This window comes from Varroa jacobsoni, unplaced genomic scaffold (genome assembly GCF_002532875.2).
Source record: "Varroa jacobsoni isolate VJ856 unplaced genomic scaffold, vjacob_1.0 scaffold_940, whole genome shotgun sequence".
Classification (NCBI taxonomy): Eukaryota; Metazoa; Arthropoda; class Arachnida; order Mesostigmata; family Varroidae; genus Varroa; species Varroa jacobsoni.
The window spans coordinates 97,352-122,021 of record NW_019213842.1 but is presented as its reverse complement, the minus strand read 5'-3'; the positions used below and the strand labels follow the sequence as shown (position 1 = coordinate 122,021).

Sequence of the window (24,670 nt, the reverse complement as noted above, 5' to 3'; positions counted from 1 at the left end):
GCAGCTTTCCACAGCTAATTCGAGAAAAAGAAGAACACTATTTCCTCTCGTTTGGTTGCTGCATCTCGAACGCTTCGTAGCAATTTTCAGCAAGCACTATTTGGGCCAAGGGGAACAAGCGTTATATTTTAACGATTAGAGGTACAAGTAATATATAGTATAGGTGGCTATTTCAATCGAATGGTCAACGCTTCAAGCATCTGTCATGTTGCCTTCATGTAAATAAATGCGAAGCAATCCTTTCAAGTGACCCCGCCCCTTGGTGCAGTGGATAAGCATAACGCTCAGTCAATGAAAACACGTCATACTTGTAATATTTTTATGTTCTGGGTTTTATTTTTTGCTGTTACCGTTCAGGTGAAACATAAAAATTCAATAAATACCTATTATTTTCTCTCTCTCCCTCTCTCGCCCTTTCTCTCTCTCTCTCTCTCTCTCTCTCTCTCTCTCTCTCTCGCTCGCTCGCCCTCTCTCCCTCGCTCTCTTTCGTTCTCGCTCTCTCGCTCTCTCTCTCTCTCTCTCATTCTCTCCCTCTCTCTCTCTCTCTAGCTATTTAATCTTTCTTAATAAATGCTCTTTTTCGTCACTACTACGCTAGTAATAAAATAGAACTTTATTACTTATTTGTCAACGTGTAAGACATAGCAGGAGCTCAGGTAGCATCGTCAGGTCGCACATCTTAGTAGCAGCAGCAGCAGCAGCAGCAGCTAAAGAATAAAGTATATTGTCGATGACAATATTTCCTAATAATAATAATAATAATAATAATAGTAGTAATATGGTAGTATTATTGTTATCAACAAGAAAATCATAACCGAAATTCATCTGGTACCGGGGAGGGGGGATAGAGTTGTATTCTTATTTATGTTGGAACAAACAGCTCAACAAACAGAATACTGGCATAATCGGATGTAGTTGACACTGATCAAAATAATTTGACAAAATGGTCATGTTTATTGCGATGAAGCGCGCTATCGTTGCTGTTGTATAGTTTTTGTGCAAAGTGAATCCTCCTTACTTTTTCCGCACTTCTTAGATCCTGTCGCAACTACACTTGGCAATTTCCTTTATGTTTACTATTCTTTTTTTCTTTTGGCAACAAACAAAAGTAAAAAACAAAAACCACCGACGACGACGACGACGACGACGACGACGACGACAACAACAACAACGCCGCTACGATATTGTGAAAAATAGCTTTTGCTGACGATGTAGGAACTCAATTAAGAAATTAGAATTGGGGGTCGCGATGCGGTTATCGTCTTCCATCGACGATCGCAAAGCCACCTTTATGCCTCACGCGACTGTTCTTCCCACTGGCTTTTTTCCTGTTCGTCTTCTAACCTTTGTACAGACATACATAATGTAAGTGCGAATGACTGTGGACGTGCAAAGGTGGGGCGAAACGCGCCGCTGTGCCAGTTAATATGTAGCGCTGACGGTCCCCACCCAGGCACTAAGTCAGCCAGCCAGCCAGCCAGTTAATGTTGTCACAACAAGCTGCTAAAAGTGCCGTTTGTCCATCTAGCAAATCACACCAAACTTTCTATTCGACTTGTGTCTCCTCCTTGTCTTGTTCTCAATCTGTCGCGGTCTTTCGATCTTATCCTCCGCTCGCTCCCTCGTTCGTTCTATACAGGATATGTACAACATTGGATGGACCACTTTTCCATTTTGTGGGAGTCTATCGTCGGCCTCCGCACCGAACGTCGCAAGATCCGGCTTTGCTTTGAAGCACGTTTTGTCGCTGCTGCTGCTGCTGCCGCCGCCGTTGTTGTTGTTGCTGCCACTGTCGCCATTCGTACAAGCACAACTATAAAATCGCATCGTGTTCATTTAGTATCTTCGGTCGTCTTCTCTACTTTTTTTCGTAGTTCATATAATCGACACACAGTCTACGCAGTCAGTCACACGCTCATACGTGTATATAGCTAGCTAGAGGTCTTCGTATATATACTGTAGCGTACGCCACGGTACGGCGACAAGTAGCAACAGCAAAGACTATTACAACTGCGAGTGCTACGGATCTGGCGACGTTTATTCAGCGAACAGCCGCTCGGAGAGTCAGTCAATGTTAAATATATGTACAACAAGTGTTTTTTCATTCGTTGGCCGCCTCTCGACTGCTGTTTGACAGCGTTGGATAGCTCTGGCCGACGAACCCACATCGAGGGCTGGCGCTACGGCGATGGCGACGGCAATCGCGGATGCCGCTGTAACAGTGGTACAACGATGTAGAATAGAACATTGACTGATATGCCACGTGCAGCCAGACAGCGAACTAATTAGCTCGCTTTTTTCGTCACCGTCTCGCTGCCGCCATGGCCGCCGTTGTTTATTCTCTTCCAGGAATTCAAGATTTTGTGCTGTCTTCTTCCCAGGCGAACGGGAGGATCGTCGTGTTGGGAGACCGGGTCGCCACGCCGCGCGTAAACATGCTACCACACCGACCTATTATGCATTCTGCGTTCATTGGAAACGTCAGTTAGTTGTTGGCAAATGCTGAGAGGGTGTTGTGGCGTCGTAGATAGACGAATGGGGTTCGGTCCGTTAAATTGAACGTCCGTCGGCTGATGTCGGTTTTCCCGCGTGAACGTAGGAGACCTTGTATTTGGCAAACCGGGTGCGTGCTCTCTTCGTATTATGCTCTTTAGCAGTTTCTCTCTCTCGCGCGTCTCCTCATATTTTTCTTCGTTAGTTTTCGTCCAAGCAACAATTGCACTAGGGCCGTCCTGACCTCTTGCGGGGGGCAAGAATTGCCACGTCGCGCAGAGCTCGCCTCGCGCTTAGCGCAAAAGTTTGTCTCTGAACGCGACGTCAAGCAGTCCTCGGAGCCTCCTTGACTAGGCGGGGACGGCGTATCACAGCAAGCAATGGTGAGCCGGGGCTCTTCAGAGACTCAACAATATGGATGAATTCAAACTGTATTCTCTGTGTATACTTTCTGTTTATGGTTAGGTTGAATCCGTGTGTATTTGTTGATGTTCTGTGCGTAAATGTGCGCGGCGTTTCGTCTTAATGTATTTGGCGTTTTGTGTTTCCTGTTTAGAATATCGTTGTTAAGCAATCTCGTGTTCATGTATTCATGTGTACGACAGCAACGACACTTCGTCGTCCTCGTTGTAAAATTGTTCATTTTGTGAATTTGAAGATCCTACTGAAGACCGTTGGCTTTTATACTGTGCGAACGAGACCATCCGCGCTTAGCACGGCCACTGGCACCGCCTGTTTTGTCCTGAGGACAGGATTCCAATTCTCATAAATGTATTGGCCTTTCTTGACCTGGAAGCACCGTTGAACGATAACCAGATAGAGCACCACGCAACAAAGTGTCGCGACGAGCATGATGCTCACCACCCCAGCGGCGATCGATACTGTGGCCGTCTCGATAAGAACGCCCCGACGAGCTGTAACAACAATAAAACGCAACGGAAATGCACCATTGCTTAGATCAATCTCACAAACGACGCTATCGCCAGCTAAAGGTCAGCTGGCTAATGCCATGCGACCTTCATTAGTCTGACATTAAGCTACACATATGAGTACGCCTGCAGAGGACAGTCACAAGACGTAGTTTACGGGAATGCAGATAGGGAGCCGTACGGGGTGGGATGAAACAAAAGATCGGGAAGGACGCATGCACATTTTTTTCCTTTCGGTAATAAAAACAAGCAAGAAACTCAAATAATAATGCAAGATACTTACGAAGATAAGTACCATCGAGATCTTTAAACTCGCAGCGTTGGCCGACGTATCCACTGGCACATTCGCAGTTGTACAGGATCGACTCGCCAATCTTGAGTGAGAAGCACGACGCGCCGTTGAGACAATACCACTTGGCGTACGCTTCTGGACAGGTGTACGTTTGGAATGTGACATTGGGTCGTTGCGTCGTTAGGTCCGTGTCGCTGACCGTCGGTACGGAAGGTGCGGGAACTGCAGCAAAGGGTGTCTGAACGGGAACGGAGGAAGCGGGTGGCTGTGCCCGGTAGGACGAGGGCTGCTGGGGCGCGTGGGGAACGAGTCGCGGAATGGGTCGCTGCGCCTGCTGCTGCGCCTGTAGCTGGCTGATGTAGCTGGAGCGGGCTTTTGGCGTTGATCGTGTTGAGCAAGCATCTGGTGAAACACGCAATAAAGCACGGAAGATGGCAAAAATAAGAAAAGAAAATTCGTTTACACGCTGTCGTCGTAGATCATCATTATGTCCATATTCAGCGTTTGTTATACGACGCAATCTCGATATCGCGATATTGATTCCTTAGCTCGGCCTACCTAAGGTCTATTAACGCGCGTATCTATCTAATGTATAGGTGTTCAGATGAGGCATACGTATCGATTGCGGTTACGATTATTACACGGTGTAACTAATTTAGGTGCGCGCCACACAGTAGATTGCGCGAGTTACGGATGCGATCGTCACTGTCATTTCGACTGAAGATCTACGCGTATTATCGCCGCGTGAACTCATTTAAATACTATATCATCAGAAGGCTGCCGAAAGTTGTCATGGGTCTAACAGCAGCAGCAGTAGTAGTCCGGAAATCCGCGTCTGCATTCCGCTATCACGGGCCTCGCTCACTCGACCGCTTTCTGTTCGCTTTTCGCTCGCTGGGAGCAGCCTCCTCGCAATTGCTTATACACAAAGCCTGCCATAGAACGACAGAGACACTTACGGTTGCGCTTACTGCTGTGGCTGACTTAAGCTGCCCTAGCAGCAGCAGCAGCAGCAAAAAGCGAAGTGGGGGAGTAGTAGCCTCGAAACGCAGCCGAAAAGCAGCCGGCGCTGTCCCGGGTCAGTTGAATCCAAAAAATCGAGGTCAGCACATCCCGCTACCGCCAGCGTCAGCAGCAGCGGAAGAAACAGCAGCAATTTCATACCGCCTGGGTCTGTGCGGTGGATGTGTAGTGGGTGTGTGTGTCTGTGTGTGTGGATTGGTGTATATGCATATGATGTGGAGGGAGCTGGCAACAGCAGTTCGAACGAGCAACAGCATGTGTCCGGCACGCGCTGGCCCGCTGGAGCAGCCGCGGCATCAGAAGCAAAGACGGCGCTGTTCTACGTTCGCCTGCCAGCCTTAACTGTACAACAGGGTGCTTAATGTGAGTGTAGCAGCTTGGGGGCCTCCAGCTGAACTGCGAGCCGCTCAGCATCCCTTTTGTACGCGCTCAAAGCTCTAGAGTGCACTCTACTCTAGCCCATTTTTCTACTCGAGAGTAGCTTCATTCGGCGACGGCGCCGGCAGATGCAGGCTTTCCCCCTCTTTTTCTTTCTCTCTTGTTCTCCTGCTACAGCACCTGTGTCGCCCGGCGACGCAGCCGGCGCCAGCAACATCTGGCGGCTGGCAGCAGAACTAGCTGCCACTCTACTTCACGCTAGTCACAGCAACAGCGCACAGTAAACGGAACGAAAAAGAAAAAAAAAAACTCAGGCAAAACTAAGTCCAGATCAAGCTGCTGCTATTCCTTCTGTTGCTGACAAATGTAGCGCGTATAGCACTACCACCCCTGTTGTACCCTAACTGAAGCTGGCAGCCACAGCGTCCTCCTAGCCTTCCCCAAGTTATGCTACGATGTAGCACACAGTTTCTATTAGCACTGCTAGTGCTATCGTACTACGGCTACTACCGCCCTAACTAGTACTGCGGCACTGCCAGCTCGTTCGTATTGCCTCGTTCCTATGTAAAAGACTACGACGCTGACCCTTAAGTCCGCCACTGGCCTGCAGCCTCCCTTCTAAGCAGCAATGTCAACCCAACAGATGATCAGCATCACCAGCAGCAGTTGTCGAACGCTCGGGCTCGCGTACCGCTACTAATATACTATTAGTATGGAAAATAAAACAAGCTGCGGGAGCTGACTGATGACTGGCTGACTTTCTTTGTTTTTAGTTGTTCGTTCTTGTTGTTGTGGTCGTGGTGCGGCAGCAGCAGCGGTTGTAAAGGGAAGCATACAGGCACGAGTCGCCACGCTTTGCCGAAACCATTGCTATCGCTCTTTTATAATATACTGATAATAATAATAATAATAACAATCAAGAACAATGACACTGCCAATGCCAACAGAAGACGACCAGCTCTCCATGTGCCAGCTGACGACCGCGGCTACCACCCTTGAGCTCAAATGCATTCTGTCGCAACGGTCCCCCAAAAGGGAACCGAAGCGCGGTAGGCGACCTCCCCCTTTGAAGCAGCAGCGGTCTGAACGAACCTACAAGCGGACAACAAGCAACATGATTCGAAAGCGCTTCCGTTTCCTCGCATTGTTCATCGAATTCATTGCTGCTACGCTGTCGTGTATCTGTCGAAGATATCAGCGTCTGAGACAACCAGGTCCATCCAGCTCTGTACAGGCGTACGTGTCTAAGAAGAGAAAGAACTTTACGTATGCTTCAGCAAAAAGAAGGTCACCGCCGTCGTTGTTATTCTTCTGTTTGAAAGATACACAAGAACTCCAAGCTCCAGATTTGCCGTTCGACCACGGCAGCAACAACAACGTGGCGCGGTATCGTTGTCAAACGTAATCCGTGTAGTAGCTCCGGCACCTTTTTCCATCTAAGCAACGCTCGCGGAATAACGACTAGGTATGTATTACTGTTGTAAGAGGTTGCCAAATGGGCACGAATTTCGCGTTGACCAAAAGCGGCGGCAGTTAGTTCGTACGTATTTTACATGTGAGGTTACGGTGGCTGCCGTTGGCATCGCTGAGCCGCAAAAGTCGAATGGAGCAGTTACGAGCAGCCGAAAAGTGAATGTGAGGACAACATCTACTGGCGCAACCGTCGCGCTGCTGTCGATGCGCATTTGTTATAGACTGTACACCGCTGCCCAGGGCAATGACACTGCTTGACCGAGGGCTGCTTCTGGGGCTACTGCCATTGGCGGTGTTACTAATGCTGCCGAAGAAAAAGAACTCCACGATCGGGGGCGGCGGTGGCAATGGCGGCACCGGTGACGGAGAATAAGAGCGATCGTAGTCGGCAAGGATCCCTGCGGCAATAAACCACGGATAGCTAGCTAGCTAGCTAGCTGGATGTAGTCATAGCCAAAGCACTGTTGCAGGTGCTGTTGTTGTTGCCATATATACACATAGTGAAGAGTAAGCAGACAGCCGGAAGCAAACGGCAGCAGAACGGGCACCGACCGCGGCTAGTCCGGCAGGCGGTCGACTGAGTCAGTCAGTAAGCTACTCCGCCCCCGATTCCGGATCATTGGACCACCGGGCATCAGGTATGCGGCGGTGCTATCGGCATTCGAGAGATGCCGCCTCCATGGTCCCCCACCCTCAGAGAGTTACTACCCCTACTACTATAGAGCTGAAAGCCTTTTGCCCACCGCGAAATACATCGCCATCGAAAATTAGCGGCGCCAAGAAAAACCGAACGCAACAGGGAAGGCGAAGTAGTTAAGGAGCAGAAGGAAAAGAAGCATGAGAGATTGCGCTAAAGTAGTCGAAAAGTCGATGCCGGTCAGCAGTAGCAGCAGCAATAACAGCAGAAGGACAACAAGTCCAAAAGTTGAAGAAGGAAAGAGCGAGATGCCTCACGAGCTATGCGAGCAAAGGCCCCTCGCCGCGTGTGTGCTTGTATGCCGTGAAGCACTCTTGTCGCACGCGCCGCGCTGCTTTGGTAGGAACTTTTCTGCTGCAGCAGCAGCAACAGTCTTCATCTTGAGCATCGACCTAAGACTACGCTGACGATGGCGGTTTTCATGATAATTATGATGATGCTGTGTACGGGGTGAACAGCGGCAGTGAACGACGACGATGAGAGATCGAACCATTTAGAGAAGAAGGTGGATACACATACTTTTCGCGTTCTCATTTTACATTGCATTGCTTAACTTCTTTGCTGCCAACGATTCAAATACTTTCGGACCTTAGCAATCGTCTAGCCATTATCTATGTAGATGCAATATTGAGAAAACATAACATGACTGTAAGGCGTTCGTTTTTTATTAAACTAGCCTTACTATCACAAAGAATGAGGCTGGGTTATTGTTATTCTACATGGTATGGCTGCATCGTTATATGTTGGCAGAGATTTCTCTCGTTGGCCGACCATCGTCCTAGTCATCATGATTGCGATCGTGGCGCATTACAATGACAAAAGAAGGCAGAAACAATGAGACTGAGCACGGCGTACTCCTAGACAACCGATCAAATAACGATGGTTCGATGGGACTGTCTGGCGAAGTCCAGCTATTCGTCTAGCCGGTGTTCCACAGTTCTGCAGATCTCGGTTTGCCGATGAAGGGACTGGTTCTATTGATCTGGAGTTGTGGCTGGTGGCCGACCCGATGACCCCCAGACGCCATTTGGCCCGAGTAGAACAGGGAGGGAATCTGCCACAACCCATTCGGTCAGGCGACATCATTCTGTTAGTTCGTTTGTCTGTCGTCTGCCCATCGCCGCTAGAGTAGGGCTGGATGCTTAATTCGAGCGCAGCACCATAATCACCAGTGGTGGCGGTGCTAAGCCGTACATGGTTCTGTCGCGTGTCGGAGCACAGAGCCGCCCAGACTTGCTCACCCCGGTCATTATTGTTGCTCGTCCGGTCAAAGGAGGCCCGTCGTCCATAAGGCAGCAGGACGTCCATCGGACCCCCGGAACGAACTATGCAAGAACACAGAAGACAAGCTATGCTATGAACCTAACTGAATTCATACATCATTCAAATGGCATCCAGCATAGTATATATATATATATATATATATATATATAGCCAGTGCGGGATTCGCGCTACAGTAGTAGCGCTATAGCAGCAATTGCGGTTTCGGATCAACCTTTTCGCGTCCGATATATAGTTTGTCCTTATACACAGACACTCGTGAGTCCTTGAAGTCGTGCTACTGTAGAACGATTTTGCGGGAAGCGCCACAAAAAAAGTTCTACCCAATTAAAACGGGCAACTCGTCATTTACAAATGCTTTTTTCTCTCATATGCTACCTCGATCGAGTCAGCATCGCTAGCGGCTGTTGCTCGAATGATACTGCAGAATGTGCCTGACCTCTGGCTGGTTAGTGATAGAGGTTCGTTCGTCGTCGTTACCGCTTTGTGGGTCGCGATCACAAAAACTTCACAGGACAGAGAACGCAGTTTATAATCAACCGCCAAAGAGCTATGGTCAGGCTGGAGCTGACAGCAGTGCTACTATCGTTACGAGAGATTCGGGATTTGGGTCAGGCCGGTATCCGAGGTTAAAGCGGAGGCGGTTCGACCCACATCGGAGGACTGTTAAATCATTCATTGCTGACTACTATGTATTTAATATTGTGGGCTATATATACTGTGGGTTTATTTGAGTTCGACTTTAAGCGCTGAACTACAGAGGAAATTACCGAAGACATGGCGCTATCAGTACAGTATTCGAGTGACGATGAAGCTTCAACTGGACAGCTGATATGGTCGCCAGCCGGTCATCAGCGCGTAAAAATAGAAAGTCCCTTCACTATTCTGCGTGTATTATAGATAGCATAGCACAAAGGTAGTGATCGCGCGCGGTATATCGTCATCCTCTAATCGGTGTTCATTGGCCGCTAGCGCCACACATCAATGTACACGCTCCGTCAAATACGAAGCGTAGGGAATATGCCGTCGTCTTTTTCTCTCAACTTCCGGGCGAGTGCCCCGCACGCGTCCAGCACATGACTGCGTCGACCACTTAAGTAGTTTTTCGCTAAGGCTCAGTGTGTGTATGTGAGTGCACCCGCGCCTGTGTATGTATGTTTGTTTCTGTGCGTCTGAATGACAACAGGAGTTTGTTAGCTGGCGAGCGTTAGCTAGCCAGTCAGCCGAATGCCAGATGGCAAGCGGGTGCAGAGTAGATCGACCGTCGGAGAACGAGACGACGGGAAGGAGCATCGAGAAGATCAAGAAAAGGACTATGGCCGTGGTGCCACGCCGCACACGCACGACCACTAACAGCAGCAGCAGCAGCAGCAGCAGCAACAACAACAACAACAACAACAACAACAACAACAACGGTCTATGGTCCTTCCCTTCAGGTGGACAGGCGCATACTGTCTGACACCACAATCATCAGCGCCATCAGCAACGCCACGACTTACAAAATCATTACTATCTTTGTCGCTTCTGCCGCCACGTCCGCTGCTATTGGTAGAAGCTGTACTTCTACCTCTACTACGCTAGCCAAACAATGTAAAGCGCCACCGCTAGAACTAGGCACTTCTGTAATATGTTGCTGTCTGTAACAATCTACTACTACCCGCAGATCGAGTAAGCAAGGAACTGACTACTCGCGCATAGGAACGGAGCGCCGACGAGACGACTGACGCTGCAGCCACACTACTGTCGCCGCCGCTGCAATTTTGCCGCTGTCACAGTGGTTCATAGCCACGACCACCTTCAGTACAGGACAGCAGCAGAAGGCAGGAGCGGCTAGCTGCCTTGTAGGCCAAAAATAGAAGCGACACAACTGGTAGGTTCGACGGCGGATGATATAGGTAGTGGCGCTGCGCCGTAGAGCAGCAACCAGGTGAATCAGGCTATCCAGGCAGGCGTCGTCCGCGCTGCGCGAGGCACTCGTCAGCATATGTGCGGGCGTAGGAGTCGATAGAGGACCAAAGAATCGGGTTGCGGATACAGGGACGAAGGGGACCGAGAAACAGGGAGAGAAAGAAAACGGCAGATGCACGGCCGGGTGCTGCCGACTGCCGCTCGAGCGGCTCAGGCAGTAGCCCAGTCGACCGCCAAAAACAGGGAGAAAAATCGAAGGACCCGCTAAAAGGACTTCTATCCATTGGACATGTCGAGGTCGAGAGAAAAGGAAGGAGATGACAACAACAACAACAGTAAAAACAACAACAACAACGAGAACGAACGAACGAACGCAGGAGCTCAAGTTGAGACGACGACGATTAGGCCGACTTCTACTACGGGATGAACTATTACTACCTCTACAATTGTTGCTCTAAAACGATTACTGCGTGCTCCTTTCTGCGGAACTCGTCGGCTTAAGCGCTGCGAATCAACGAGTGTGCTCGTTCTAGTAACCACGCATAGCCTCGTGTCGCCGCCAGAGAAGATGGGCGACGACTCCATATAAAACCTAGCAGCAGTGTTTCTGTGGGCAGGCGCCGACCGAGGAAAACTACACTTCTTTTTCTTATTTTTACAATTAAGAAGAGTATGACAAAAGAGAAAGACAACAATCAAGCTATATATATACTCGTCCCTTGAAACTATGATATATTTGCTAGCCACACAGATAAATCGATATTATAGCAGATGTAACGCGTGTATATCGCGGTCTGTACAATGGCTGCCATTGGCTGCCACGACGAAGCTCGTGCGTAATTCTGTTGCTGTACTATGTGAATTTTCGTAACAGGTGTAGCACTGTCGAATATGCTAAGGAGACGGTGGGCTGGAGGATAGACCTAATGAACTGATCATCCGATTTTTGATGACACTTTCTACCTTTAAGGGCCGGCTGCTGATACTACTTCATTTCAACCACGCGCTCCGTGGAATACGCCACCTATCTACGACGAAAGCAATAGATACGATACGGACGCCTGAGCAACAGCACTAACCTCAGTCGTTTTTAGAAATAAAGAACGAGGGGCAAAGTGACAGCTTTATTTGCTTTATACAGTGCGCACCAGATTGGCACTAGGTTCTTCACGAAAAGAGGTAGAAGAATTCGAACACAGGGTAACAACCAGCCCCCAAAGAAGCCGCTTTTCTGCTTACTACGCTAGTGATGCATATAATCGTCCCGCAAGCACCGCATTCGCCTAATGATAGCAGAATGATACTCTTATGATCCGACTAAGTTAATCGTACAGATCGCGTCTAGTGTCTTTAAAGTCACTATGAATTCTAATGGAATCGTCAGTTCCCTTCTAATACGATGCTTACCTGCGCTGGAGACCAGGGCGATGAGCGCGATCCAGGAAACGAGCTGGAGGGTCGACATCGGTCGGCTGCGTGTCCGCCACAAACTTCCGCTTGCTGAAATACAAAAGTCACAAATTCAAAACGAAGGGAACGACAATTTTAAAATGCAGCCAAAAATCGCGGAAGAAAATAGCAAAAAGCAAATAGGAACAACAAGTGACGCTATTCCACGGGTCCATAACAGGTGCGTACATTGCGCTACGTTCGCTGCCGGTATTCCTTATCGAGCTGACTGGCTGCCGCCCGGCTCCACTAACCGATCTGCTGGGCTTGACTGGACCGGTATGGTGTGATATGGCGAGCTCCTAAATTTAGTTCACACAAAATGAATAAAAAAAAGTCTGCTCGTTCTGCTGCTGCTACTGCTCGATCCGCATAAAAGAAGCGTCAGTTCGTGCGTAATGAATTTTCTGACCCATTCATTCCACTCTGTTCCCTTTTGCTTTCACTAAATAGTCTTAGCAGCAACAGCGGCAGCAGCAATAGCATTGCACGGTTAATGGACCACAGTCGTGCTAAAGAAAACTACATCGAAGTCGGTGGCAGTCGCCGCGAGCGGCGCAAAGCCGATTACGACACAAACAGCAACAGCGACTCTGTTCGTCGTCCCACGCCTGTAGAAGGCAATGCGTGGGCGGGAACGTAGTCCCAGGCTCCAGTAACTGCGACCGTCGGATCGTTTTAGCCGTACAGCAGAGACAAGATCAAAGACGCGCACACACACACTCAGACAGACAGGCATACGACATGCATCCATGTATGCGCACGTGTTAACCGCGCACTAAGGCCAGCGCTGCTACTATGAGTCGCGTCGTGACGCTCGGCTTCTGTCACTCGACTGCAACAACAGCGGCGACAATGACAAAAGGACAGCATTTTGGACCGGCAGTCGCAGAAAAGTCACAATCAGTGAACCTGGCATGTCACCAGTGCTTACGTGTGATGTCCTGTAACCTGCCATTGAGAAGCGCAGCGTGCATATGTTGCTGCTGCTGCTGTGCAGAGTTCGTTTTTGTCGTTACCGAGCAACAGCCGCTATTGCTGCTAATAATTTACGGACGCGTACAGAAGAATGTTATCTCTATATATGTATATCGACTGAAAGCGAAGTATCAGCGGCGGGGTGGCGACGTGTTGCCGAAGCCGAGACAGAAATGGTAAGAGCTTCCAAGCCAGCGCACGCAGACGCGAAACAATTGCAAAATGTCGTGGCGGCGGCGGCGGCGGCAGCAGCAGCAGCAGCAGCGGCTACTGCTGCTGTCGAGACGTTAAGCAGTAGCACTTACGTTGCGCGGACACGCCAAAGCAGCAGCTGCGACAACCATAATACTTGCTTTTGCTGTTGTCGTTGTTGCCTAACGGAATGTTAATGACTTAATGGTAAAATGTAATCATGAGGTTCGTTGCGGCGGTTATCAATGCAGCAGCTGAAAACAGGCCACATGATGCGAAAAACAAGTCGTTGCAGAAAAGAAGGCCACCCTGAATAACGAAAATTGCTTTCAGGCTTAAACTTACGGTTGAAGGGGGTGTTAGCAATGTTTTGCTACAAGGGCTACGACCTTGGCAAATGGAGCCTTTTTGCTGCCGGCGCCACGTTAAACCGATAATAGAACGGCTGAGGTCGTTTGCTCGCGTAGCTTGTCCGACACAATTAACATTCATTCACCACTGTAATATAGATTACTCCTCGATTCAGTACTAACTGCATAGAACACAACTTACCTCAGTGGCAGTTTGTCTTCTGTACAAACGTTCGTAGTATTTGGCTGTCGCCCTGTTTACATCTAGCGTCCAGCTGTGGTTTTTCGTGTGCGAAAATGCGCACGGCCCGTTATCCAAAAACAAGAACTAGTACCCTTCTGACAGAAACATATTTTTTTATTCTAAAAAAGCTGTTGCTTTATAACGTTATGCTTCCATTGTCCGTCGGTGTGTAAATGCTAGTTGTGGCGTCGCCTTTACCCTCTGCTCGGGTCTGTTCTCTTTAGGTTCTGTGTAATCACAGATCGGGATTTGGCCTTTCGTTAGTTCTGCCGGTTGACCGGTCATTTAGCTCGTTTGCTCGTAAGTCGCCTAAAATCGGTGCCAAACGTGTGAAGAAGCAATTCGACATCCCTGTCCGCAGTGGCGATAATAGTAATGTGTCTGTGTTGTTAGCTCTGTTGATACTACTACTACGCCGGACGAGCTGTCGACGTCGAACCAAATGCGCTTACAATACCGCAACTCATTTCTCATCCTGATAGGGTGATGGTGGTTGTGAAAGAAATTTAAAGTGGCTAAAGTAGATTTGATCAGAAACGAATCGCGCATTCGACGCGAGCCGAGACGACAACGGGAAAAAGTAAAACGTGTTAGTGTTCACTCCGCTCTCCCTTCATTCCCCCCTCTCTCTCGCCTTCGCTCCTGCGCCCGCTAACAAACACTAGCAGCACAAGTCCGGTAAGCTCTGTGTCCGCCCGTCGTTCACCGATGACGCACCGCGATCAGCTACAGTCGTGCGGCAGCGTCGCTGGCACCGCTGCTGGATGTGTTAGCGGCGGTGGCACGTTGGCGGCAGTTTAAAATGATGAAAGAAAACGAAAGAAATCGAAAGAACGCAAGAAAGAAAAATCAAAGAAGACGAAGACGACGATGAAGTAGCTAGCTGCAGCCAGTCGAAGAAGAAGAAAAGGCCGATAGAGAAATAGCAAAAAAAAAGCAGCCATCAGCAGAGAAAAGGAGCCACCATCGTCGTCGTTGTTGTCCTACGAAAAAGAAGAAACTTCATTCGATAACTTTGCCGCGGGACAAACAGCGGCATCGGCAGTCGCCGCAGCAACAACGAGTAGCAGCTAGCGCGACTAGAGAGGGCGGACATGCGCGGTCGATGCCGGCGGCTTCAGCGACCGTCGTCCGTGTCGCTCACCGCTGGAGCTACGTAAGGCGGCGCGGGCGTTGCTCAAAGAAGTCAACTCAACTCCGGTAACAACTTGAACTCCTCACCAGAAGCAGCAGCAGCAGCGCCGAGCGAAGAACAAGTAAACGAGCGGAGCTCATGGGCGTCTTGAACCAGCAAACATTTCATATATCGTTAGAGGCGAGGTAGATGACTACGACGTCGGCGGTGACGCGAACGACACGGGAAGAGAAGACGCAGAAAGCATAAAACGGAACAGCAGCAATCGAAGACAACGAGGCCGAACAACTGAAGGAAACAAGAAGCTTTCTGCAATCAAAGCCAAATCTATGCCTCAACCTACCTTTGCCTTGGCGAGGCAACGGGCAGCAAGCGGTCGGCCGGCCGGCAGGCCCGCAGCAGCAGTGAGTGCTGCTCCCTCAAAGGCATTCATATCCATAGCACAGCCTCCTCTACGAATATCAAGATAGAGCTTTCAGGATCGCAGTCGTCTTCCTCATCGGGCTTCTGCGGACACCGCTGCCGCTGCCGCCGCTGCTGCCGCCGCCGCCGCCAAACCCAGGATCAAGCAGCTAGAAGACCGCACCGACAGCAACAACAGCATCAAGAAAATCGATGACGAACAACAACAGCAGCAGCGCCGGCGGCGGCGGAGACAACCACAGCAACAACACTCAAGATGACTATGATGTGAGAGCAGCAGGCTAACTGGTGGGGGACTGTCGGAACAAGCTCTGTTAAAAGCTTTGCTGCTGCCGGTTGCCTCTAGGAGACAGGTTGCCATTGCCGCGCCTGCTGCCCCGGCCCCCGTACAGCTGCCGCCATTGTTGTTACTGCTGAGGTGGTTTGTTGGCTGTGTTGTGGCTTTGGCGACACCGCCTATCTCCGCTGCCATTTCGTCTGCTGGTTCTTCCCAGCTGGTTCTGCTCTGGCGTTATTTAGCCCCAAATGCCGATGTTCCCGTTCGGTGCAGCCCCAGCCACAGTCGCCGCCGCCGCTGTAGCTACATAAATGTAAAGCGTCTGAGGTCGTGTACCCGCGCCCGAATCCGGGTACACCACCGACGCTATGCCGTCGGTGCCGCTGCTGCCACTCTATGGACAATACAATCGACTAACGAGTAACAGCGATATCATCAGCGCTGACTAACTCAACATTACAAACTTCCGCGGCCGCTGTGCTGTTTCGGCGTAATAGCAACGAGAAGTGCGGACAGCCACAGTAATGCTAATAATGATCAGGGAGTGAACGACAGCAGCTGAAGACGGCATCATCTACGCGGCCAATGCACACATACCACCGGAGCATTGATAGGCGCCAGCGAATCACTTACTCTCTCATACCTTAAACCTCTATAATGTTTAATTGGTAACAACAGGATAAATAAATCAAGCTACGCCTAGGCACAAGCAGTAATTACAACGAGGCCTAAACAGTGCAAAAATGTATATTTGAAATGTCCCTCTCTCTCCATATAATACGGTTAAAGCTGTAGGTTCAATCAAGTTGTTCCATTCACTTGGCGGTAGATGCGGATATTGTTATTTTTGTTGCCGTTTTAAACTGGAGCAAAGTTGCTGATGTGAGTTCAGGCTAGCCACCAGTGGTGCCGCATTATAACCACTACTACTGCTACTATTTCGGCCAATTGCACCAACATTGTGCGATAGGATAGAAAGGCCTAAGCATGGAAGCTGGGCCCTTTACAGCAAATGCAGTTATTGTACCAGCCGCAGTTTGTCAGTGGCCCTAAAACTGGCCTACAAGACGGCCAGCAAAGCTGTGATGGTTTATTACTTTTTCAACGATAAAAACAGACTACGGCGGCCATTGCCGCTACTGCGGCACCCGCTAAAGCCAACGTGAAGAAATAAAGCCAAATGCATCTCGTTGTTGTTGGCTTGTTCCCTGCTCACCAGCACAAATCAGTGCTTTCGCAAGTTGCCGGCCGTGCCGACGCCGCTATAGCGACAACAACAAATGTTCCTACAATAGATGTGTGTGTGTGTGTGTGTCCGTGTATGGTGTTCGATGCTTTGCGAAGCGTTATCAAAGCGCGTGGTGTGAGGCGCGCGCGCGCAACGGGGGCCCTCGCTCACCCGGTTACCCTATTATACTATTGCCTATTCTCTTTGTGCTGTTTGCTGTCCAACGGCGTAAAACTCGCGCGTTTCTGGGCGCGAATAACAGACAGGCCGAGAAGCAGACAGACAAGAAAAGGAAGGATTTGTTGTTGTTGTTGCTGCTGCTGCTGCTGCTGCTACAGTCATCATCATTGCTACTGCCATAACTATAAGCTCGATGCGTTTTTCACACGCAGCCGTGGAGCGTGCCGGCGTCATTGTCATTGTTTGGTTGCTGGTGCTCACGCTGATATTGGGCAAAAGGTCGTTTAAGGATATGGGTAGACAGAAAAGAAGTCGAAACAGATTCACACCTTCGTCAAGCCTAGTAGTTCGTGCCTGTGTAGCGTTGCGTTTTTTAAGTTTGAAAAGGAGCAACGAAGCATTAGATGAGCTTTGCTTGAAGACGCCCACATCTATAACCCAACTCAGCCTAGCCTACTCCGGGTTAACAGATAAGATGCACTTCTTGCCTGCCATACGCACCAGGCCTTCTGTCTGTGGGGCATTAAGCTGCGGCAAACGGGGGCGCGAAGAAAGCATTAGTCTAGAGAAAGGCTACATTGTACAGTCGCTACAGCAAAACCACTGCAACCAATGCGTCGAAACCCCTTAGCTATTCGCGGAACTCTTTACAGGGGGTCCGTTGCCTAGAGGGTTAAGTTGGCCAGACTAACCTAGTGCGCTGTCTAATGATCTTGACTACCCGATTTATATACTTCTGTATCGTACGCGATTCGCATGGAAAACGCGCGAACTCATCTTGCAGAATTGAGATCTATTGGATAATGAAAAACGACAGATCAAGCAGTAAATAATAACGAGCCATGCGCGAATGGAGGGTAGAAGTGAAGTAAGCTGAAGCTAAAAATGAAGAGCCCACAAATAGCTTTCTTATATTGAACACATCGATTCATCAAGCTGTTAACCTAAGATACCTTGCCGCCGTTTCATCACGAGAGTACCCGACGAGTATATAGATGTGAGGCGAGAGAAAATCGTATAGCATCATGAACCAGGCTACAATTGCATCGACGGATTGAGACACGCGCGATGGTTGCGCTTCTGTGCCTGTCAGCTGATCCGGACAACACAGTAACAATACATCTGTATATATAGCACTGTACATAGGACAGCTGATCAGGAATTGCTGTCCGCTATGGACCGCCGATGCACGAGGTGCCATTTCCGTTACAATTTCATCACAAGCCTTCGCCGGTGCGAAATAGCGGAGCGCAGGCTTCACTGCCGGCGGAGCACGACCACGGCTGTAGCAGCTGCGGCCGCTTGATAGTTGCGCATTGTAGCTACGCCGATGGGCGCTAGTACCGATCCTGCTAACGATGGTAATGCGCACAAAAGCCATAGCCAGCATCAGCAGCGCTACACATAGCGGCGGTAGCGCCTGCGGACGCGTCACTTTGCTTAGCGAATGGTGATTATTTTTACATTTGGCACGCTCTTTTAATCAGATCGGACGGTCGAGCAGTTGAGCAGGCAAGCAAGCAGGCGGTTGGCTGGTAGTAGCTGGCCGGGTCGAGCTGGGCACGCTGAAGCGCAAGCTGATGCTGCGACGAACAGCAAATGGGCACGAGAAAAAAGCATGAGAAGAAAATCGGAAGCATGTACTCGTCATCTGCGGACAGGAGGGGAAGGGATTCTGAGTTTGGGTTGAAGTTGAAAAGAGGGGTTACTAGGTCTGCGGATTTCCCAATTCTGCTGGTCTTGACTGGTGCGTGTTTTTGTCTAGCTGCAACAGCAGCAGCAACTCAACGCGTAACAAGCCAACCAGACAGACAAACTGACTGCGAGATCTAGGCGCTGCTGTGACCTGCCTCGTCTCGACGACCTTGAAAAATGGGTCGTGTGCCAATTTTTTTTCAGCTCCACTTTGCAGCTGCTCCGGCTGCGCCTCTAGCTTCTCCTGACTGTGCCTTGTGCTGCCATGGCTCGTTATGCGTGCTACTATCCTTCGTCCTTAATGCGGTGATGTAGCGTTCTGTTACTGATGGTGATGATGACGATGTGCTGTAGCACGCGATGCTACACCCTGTAGCTAAATTGCACCGACGCCATTGACGTAGTTGTCGTCCGTAACGTGAATAGAGGCAGAAAAGGCCAAACGAAAAAAGGAGAAAGGCGCGACAAAAACAAAACGATAAGAGCACCGTAGTTGATGGTACATTGCCGCCTTCGCTGCTGCTGCTGCTGCTGCTGCTGCTCAACGCTTGAATGCAAACGCGTTCGAGCTACATACTAAATGAGGAGTTGGTAGTTGTATCGGCGAAGACGAGTTGCTCTCCCAAACGAGACAAGCCGAACTCCCACGCGGGTCAGCGGCCGACGTATCAGCAATGGCAGCAGTCACCGATGAACAGACCTGTACATCGAGCAACGGCCACCTGTGAAATCGGGATTGGATCTAAGCACACCGCACGCTACACGCATAGAGAACAGTCATAGATGCTAACGAAGACAACAGCAGGATATGCGTTTTTCCTTTGTGTTGAGGGTGGAAACACTCTCAACTAACATGAATATGGCCGCTCAAGAATTTCTGTTTAATTTTTATTCATAAATACACATACGCATGCATTTGTGTATCTGTACACATGTTGGTATATACGAAACGCCCTGCTTTTCCACCATATCGGTAGCACGTCTTTACTAGTAGTAATAATAATAATAATAACAATTGCCAACAGTATGATGCAAAAAGTGGCACGCCTTCTGACCCTGCAATGTTTTTCCGTCATGCCCAGGCCGGGATTCTACGACGCGCGCTAACCCAGGAATGAGTTTGTGAAGATGCAAATACTTCTCTGTACAAATGCAGTCATATTAGCGATAAGGATCGTACCGGTAGAAATTATGACACCGGCTGCTGCAATAATTCTGGTGGAGTGCGGTACGACGGCTGCGACGGGGGGAGTGAGAAATCGCAAAGAGACTGCTCGGACGGCGATAGACAAAAAGACGATATTGGTGATCAGTGATGTTGTTGCAGTGAACGTGACGTTTCTATGGTCATTTTATGGTAACGAACTATGAGACGACTACAGGCACCAAGTGTAGGTTATATTCTGTGGAAAAATACACCGCTGGTGCTGAAGGGCGATACATCGACGTGTCGCGATGCTACCACCTAATGGCCGCTTTGGATGTAAAACTCGAGCCATGGAAAAAGCCAGGAGTGGCAGTAAAATAGCAGTAACATAGAAAAACGCTCAATCGAAAGTCGCGCATTATAGCTGAATATGGCATCTTCCGTCACGAGATTGTATATCTATATACTATATTAACTGAATGAAATAAAATTGTACTTTGTCCTTTATCAACCGTTATTGCCTCAAATTAAAATAGATAACCTCACCACTACAGACAAGTTCTCTATTTAAATAATGCAACAATGTAGTACGCGGATCTCTTCCCCTATAGTGGTCTTTCTATACCTGCAGAGCATTTCTGATAGGTGTCACTGCTCTTACGGCGATGGTGTCACCGCTTAACAGTGATGGTGGTGATAAAAACAGAAGACAGTAGTACTATTGCAATAGATTCAGCAGCAGCAGCAGTAAATAAAAGAGAATGATGACCTCTGTTTCCGTCGTTGATGCTGTTGTTCAATCATTCACTATAGCACCCGATAGCGGGGAAGCCCTATTCATAGCGGGATTTGTACAATGCTAGTCACATAATCTACTTCAGCAACGAGCGTATGACAGTCAATGATGCCGATGGCGACAGCGGCGATGACGACGACAGCGTGTGCTTTGTCCATTTTCTTATTAGGGCTAAAAGCGTGTGGCCGCCTACCACATACGCGCATAGCGCGGCTTACCCCGTTGACGGCCAACGACGGTCGAAAATCCGCGAGAGGAAGCAAGGACTATTGCTGAGTCGGTCAAGAAGGGCTGACGAAGAAGTAGCTCATGCCCCAGTCAGCCAGTCAGATCAGCAGACAGCCAGCCAAGCAGTCGGATAAACAAACTGCGAGCCAATAAAAATCTGCTGACCTTCTCAGTCACTCATGTTAGTCGCTGGTGGTTCACCCACTAATTCCAGCAGAGGTGGAAGCGAGAACATGAGAGAAGTCAGCTAAATACATATAGACAGAAAGACAGACAGACAGATCGATTCAGCTAAATTAGGGATGAAAGCAACAGGACTAGAAAAAAAAGACAGTGATAAATATAAAGAAGAGCACGCACACTATATCTTAACATAGCTTGTACTTTAGGACTTCTTTATGGCGTCTTGCCGTTCGCGACTGATCTTATTTTCAAAGAAAACAATTCGATACGATGATAGCCAATTGGTTCAAACTTAGCTGTCTAGACTAGAAACAAACATTGATACAATGATGGTTTGTAACATATTTATATAGTTGTTTTGGAAGCAGCTAGCTATTGTGCAACATAGCCGGCGGATACGAGGTAGTAGACACAACTATGGGATGTATCTTACTGCCGTATAATCGACTATTCGTATCTAGTGAAGCCATTTTAGCTGGCATTTTCTATCCCTTCGACCTGCAGGATGTCGAAGATATGTTCAAAATGTTCGCGCGATCACACTGGTGCAAACATGTATTACATAACAAACTGCTGATAAGGTCCAATAAAACTAATAATTAATGTCAACAGTTGGTCAAAATTGGACAAATGAGAACTACTACGTAGACGATGCAAGTAAAGGTAGCCTGCCTGACGTTTCCCGAAAACTATTTTCAAAAAAGGGTTCTTTTTCGCGATATTTTGTCGTATTAACGTATCCCTGCCTATGCTGACGACCTAAACTAAAGCAAGCAAGGGCCGTGGCGGGGCCCAGTCGTAAACGGCATCGTATCGCGGCGTCGACATAGGCATCGATAGGGGAACGTCTACGAGTATTGGCAGTTGATTGGGTGGTAGACTTCAGTTTATAAAGGGACCGTGCTGAGTAGAAACTGAATTAACAACGGTACTAAATGAACTGTAAGAAGACGAAGGGTATTTTTCCGATCGAACAGCGAAAGCGACGAAGACGACAAGACGATAACAATGTCTAACAACGTAACAAAACCTTGCCGTGGCCGTCGTAGTTGTGTAGGCGCTGTCTTTTGTCGTCATTAATGTCAACGAAACGATGTGTTTGCTTGAACGCTTCTGACAGCTATTCCTGCCTGGCGTTGGCTGAATAACGTCAACAGCAATACCAAAAGCGACTAAATTGGTCCGGCTGAAGAGCGGCGCACTGTGACACTGGCTTAGTGTATATTTGCTGCAGTTCTGGCCGAAGCCGCAGGCCAAGATGACGGTGGCCGTAATGGTAGTGATCGCTTGTGCTGTGGCTCCCATAGCAACTCTCAATTCAGTGAGGTATTTGCTAAACCGCCGCCGGCGCGTAGCGAAGGCAACGTTGTTGTTACGTTGCCGAAGTGCTGCTGTCGCTGCTACGATCGAAAGCACAGCACACGCAGGCAGGCAGGCAGGCACAACTGACAAACACTGAACGCTATTGTTACTGATTTGCTGCTGTTAGGACAGAACAAGTGCTGCCGCCGCTAAAGCTAGTCGTAGCGCTGCTGCTGCTGCTGCTGTTGTTGTTGTTGTCGTTGAAGTCGAGTTGTGGAGTGACTGACTGCGGTAACGGCAGCGGCAGCGGCGGTGGCGGTGGCGGCGGCAGCAGCAGCAGCAGTCAGACGAAGACGAAGCTGCTCTGTCGTGTGGAACGACGGCGAACGATGACGATGGCTGACTCCGGTAGCAGTAACAGCAGCGGACAAGCTACACCGAGCGCAGTACAGCGAACTGCACGGCAGCAGCTAAAGCTCCAGCGGCATAACGCAGCCATAACCAGCAGACGAGACCCGGCGGCCGGCAGGACCAACAAATGAACGAACGACGACGGGGAGAGTTGCGCCACTCCAATACTGCAGAAAGCAGCTACAGCTGCTGCCATTGCTGGCTTTTGCTGGCACTGCTAGTTGCTGTCGCATTGGCTACCCGAGGAGAGCCATGAGGTCTGTCCAGCAGTAACAGCAAACTTTGCCATCACCTCATTGAATCATATCAAAACAAATACGTCGTCATCGTTTACAGAGCAATACTGTGTCAGCGCAGTAAACAACTAGGATTTTTACGTGCCCCCTTCAACTCTGCCTTCTGCTTTCGCCAATTTCCCCTGCAATATAACTGTATGAAGGTTGACGTGCTTGATTTTTCTAGACAGTACAAGTATTTTAGGTAGATACAACACCTGTTTCGTTAAAGCGTCCATCGCAATGTCGGTAAACTGTTTTTCTATACGAACGAGCAGCATCTACATGTCGCGTTTCGAACAGAATACAATTCGAAAGGTCAACTACGGCGGACCTGCTCCGGAAACCTCAGTTGTTCATTTGGATGACGATCATGCGGCAGCTTGCGAAACGCTCGATACGTCAGGACAGACTGGTCACAGACCTCAGATGAAGGTGTGACATTCTGAAAATACCTTTTCCGCTTAGCCAGGCACCGACCACTGTCCTACTAAACTCGACAAAATCTTTCTAGTGTATTGATTGGTCAGCTTACCTTGACACGCGCATGACGTAGTCCTCGAGGTTCGTGAATGGCTTGAATTGGGCACAAACGAGTTTGTTGTTTCTTTTATCACTGTCATTTTTGTTGTTCCTGCCCGGGATGCTGGCGCTGGTGGGGTTAATAACGTTGTTGCTGTTGATGGCGGTAATGTTGATAGTGATGAAGATGGTGTCGTCGATGTAAAGGGAACGTTAGTGAGGTTTGGAGCACTGCGGGTATCCGTGCGAGTATCCATCGAAGCACGAGGGCGTTCACACGAAACGTAACAACGGGAAGAACTATCACTGCAACTGCACTGGCCCAATCGGTGGCAACATTCGCACATCGACGAAGACGACTCTTCACCACCGTCACAAGGGGAACTATCGAACGGCAGGCCACAGGAGACGCAAGGGCTCATCGCTTGCGTCTCGGCGGACAGACTAGCGGTAGGGATCGTCGACGATTCACCGCAGAGAGTTGCCACAGTTGTTGGAACTCACGCACAATGTCGATACTTGTACGATGTTGTCGGTCTATGCATTTAAAGCATATCGACAGCGCGCTGCTGTTAAAAATATATCAAAAATTATCGATTTTTTCCTCCCTTTCGTTGTTGCTCTATTCTCCGACTTTTCTTGTTGCGAATACACAAACTGTTGTATACACACGCACAGGCGACACAATATCGAGCGATCAGCCCTCCCTCGGGGTTAACACAACCAACTGGATGAAGTCGAACTGTCGTACAAGTTCGTTGTTGTTGTAATAACAGTCGTAATCGCTCGAGTTCTCATAGACGCGGTGAACAACACAAATGCACATTCGAAGCAGATAATTGTAGACGTATTAGTGAGCAATGGCACACACAAGGCAACTGCTGCGGTTGTTGTTCACAGACTTGGACATGCTACAAGGTTCTCTTCGGCAATCGGAGCGACGTCAGCTTTTCGAGAGATGGCGAGATAGACTGGCCCGATGGAAGAATGCACCAGCTCGAATAGCAGCTGCTCTACTCCTCTCCCGTCAACTGACCCTCTCCCAGCAGAGACACCCGCTTCATGCCAACACTCACTCACTCACACTCAGACACACACACACACACACACACACTCACACACACCCAGCCACCGACAGCTCTAGCAGCAGCATCGATACACAACAACGCCATGCACCAGAG

The 24,670-nt window shown here is 49.2% G+C and overlaps 1 protein-coding gene across 2 annotated transcripts; it reads right to left on the bottom strand.

Moving 5' to 3' along the window:
* Nucleotides 1-307: 307 nt before the first annotated feature.
* On the bottom strand, nt 308-24,446 carry LOC111265174 (uncharacterized). 2 transcript variants are annotated; one of them, XM_022841601.2, is made up of 4 exons: nt 23,503-24,446; nt 11,882-11,974; nt 3,706-4,116; nt 308-3,407 (listed from the first exon to the last, which is right to left on the bottom strand). In XM_022841601.2, exons 1-4 carry the CDS (start codon nt 23,909-23,911, stop codon nt 3,175-3,177), a joined length of 1,146 nt encoding a protein of 381 aa, XP_022697336.1. In that variant the 5' UTR covers nt 23,912-24,446; the 3' UTR covers nt 308-3,174. The 2 variants fall into 2 exon arrangements, with proteins under 2 accessions (XP_022697336.1, XP_022697337.1); XM_022841602.2 differs by having other exon boundaries at nt 3,718-4,116.
* Between the last annotated feature and the right edge of the window lie 224 nt (nt 24,447-24,670).

Coding starts and splice junctions, on each gene's coding strand:
- LOC111265174 (XM_022841601.2), bottom strand. CDS start 23,911: ATGAGCCCTTGCGTCTCCTGTGGCCTGCCGTTCGATAGTTCCCCTTGT. Junction 11,975..23,502: donor TACGTCATGCGCGTGTCAAG/GTAAGCTGACCA, acceptor TTTGTATTTCAG/CAAGCGGAAGTTTGTGGCGG. Junction 4,117..11,881: donor CGCCCTGGTCTCCAGCGCAG/GTAAGCATCGTA, acceptor GTGTTTCACCAG/ATGCTTGCTCAACACGATCA.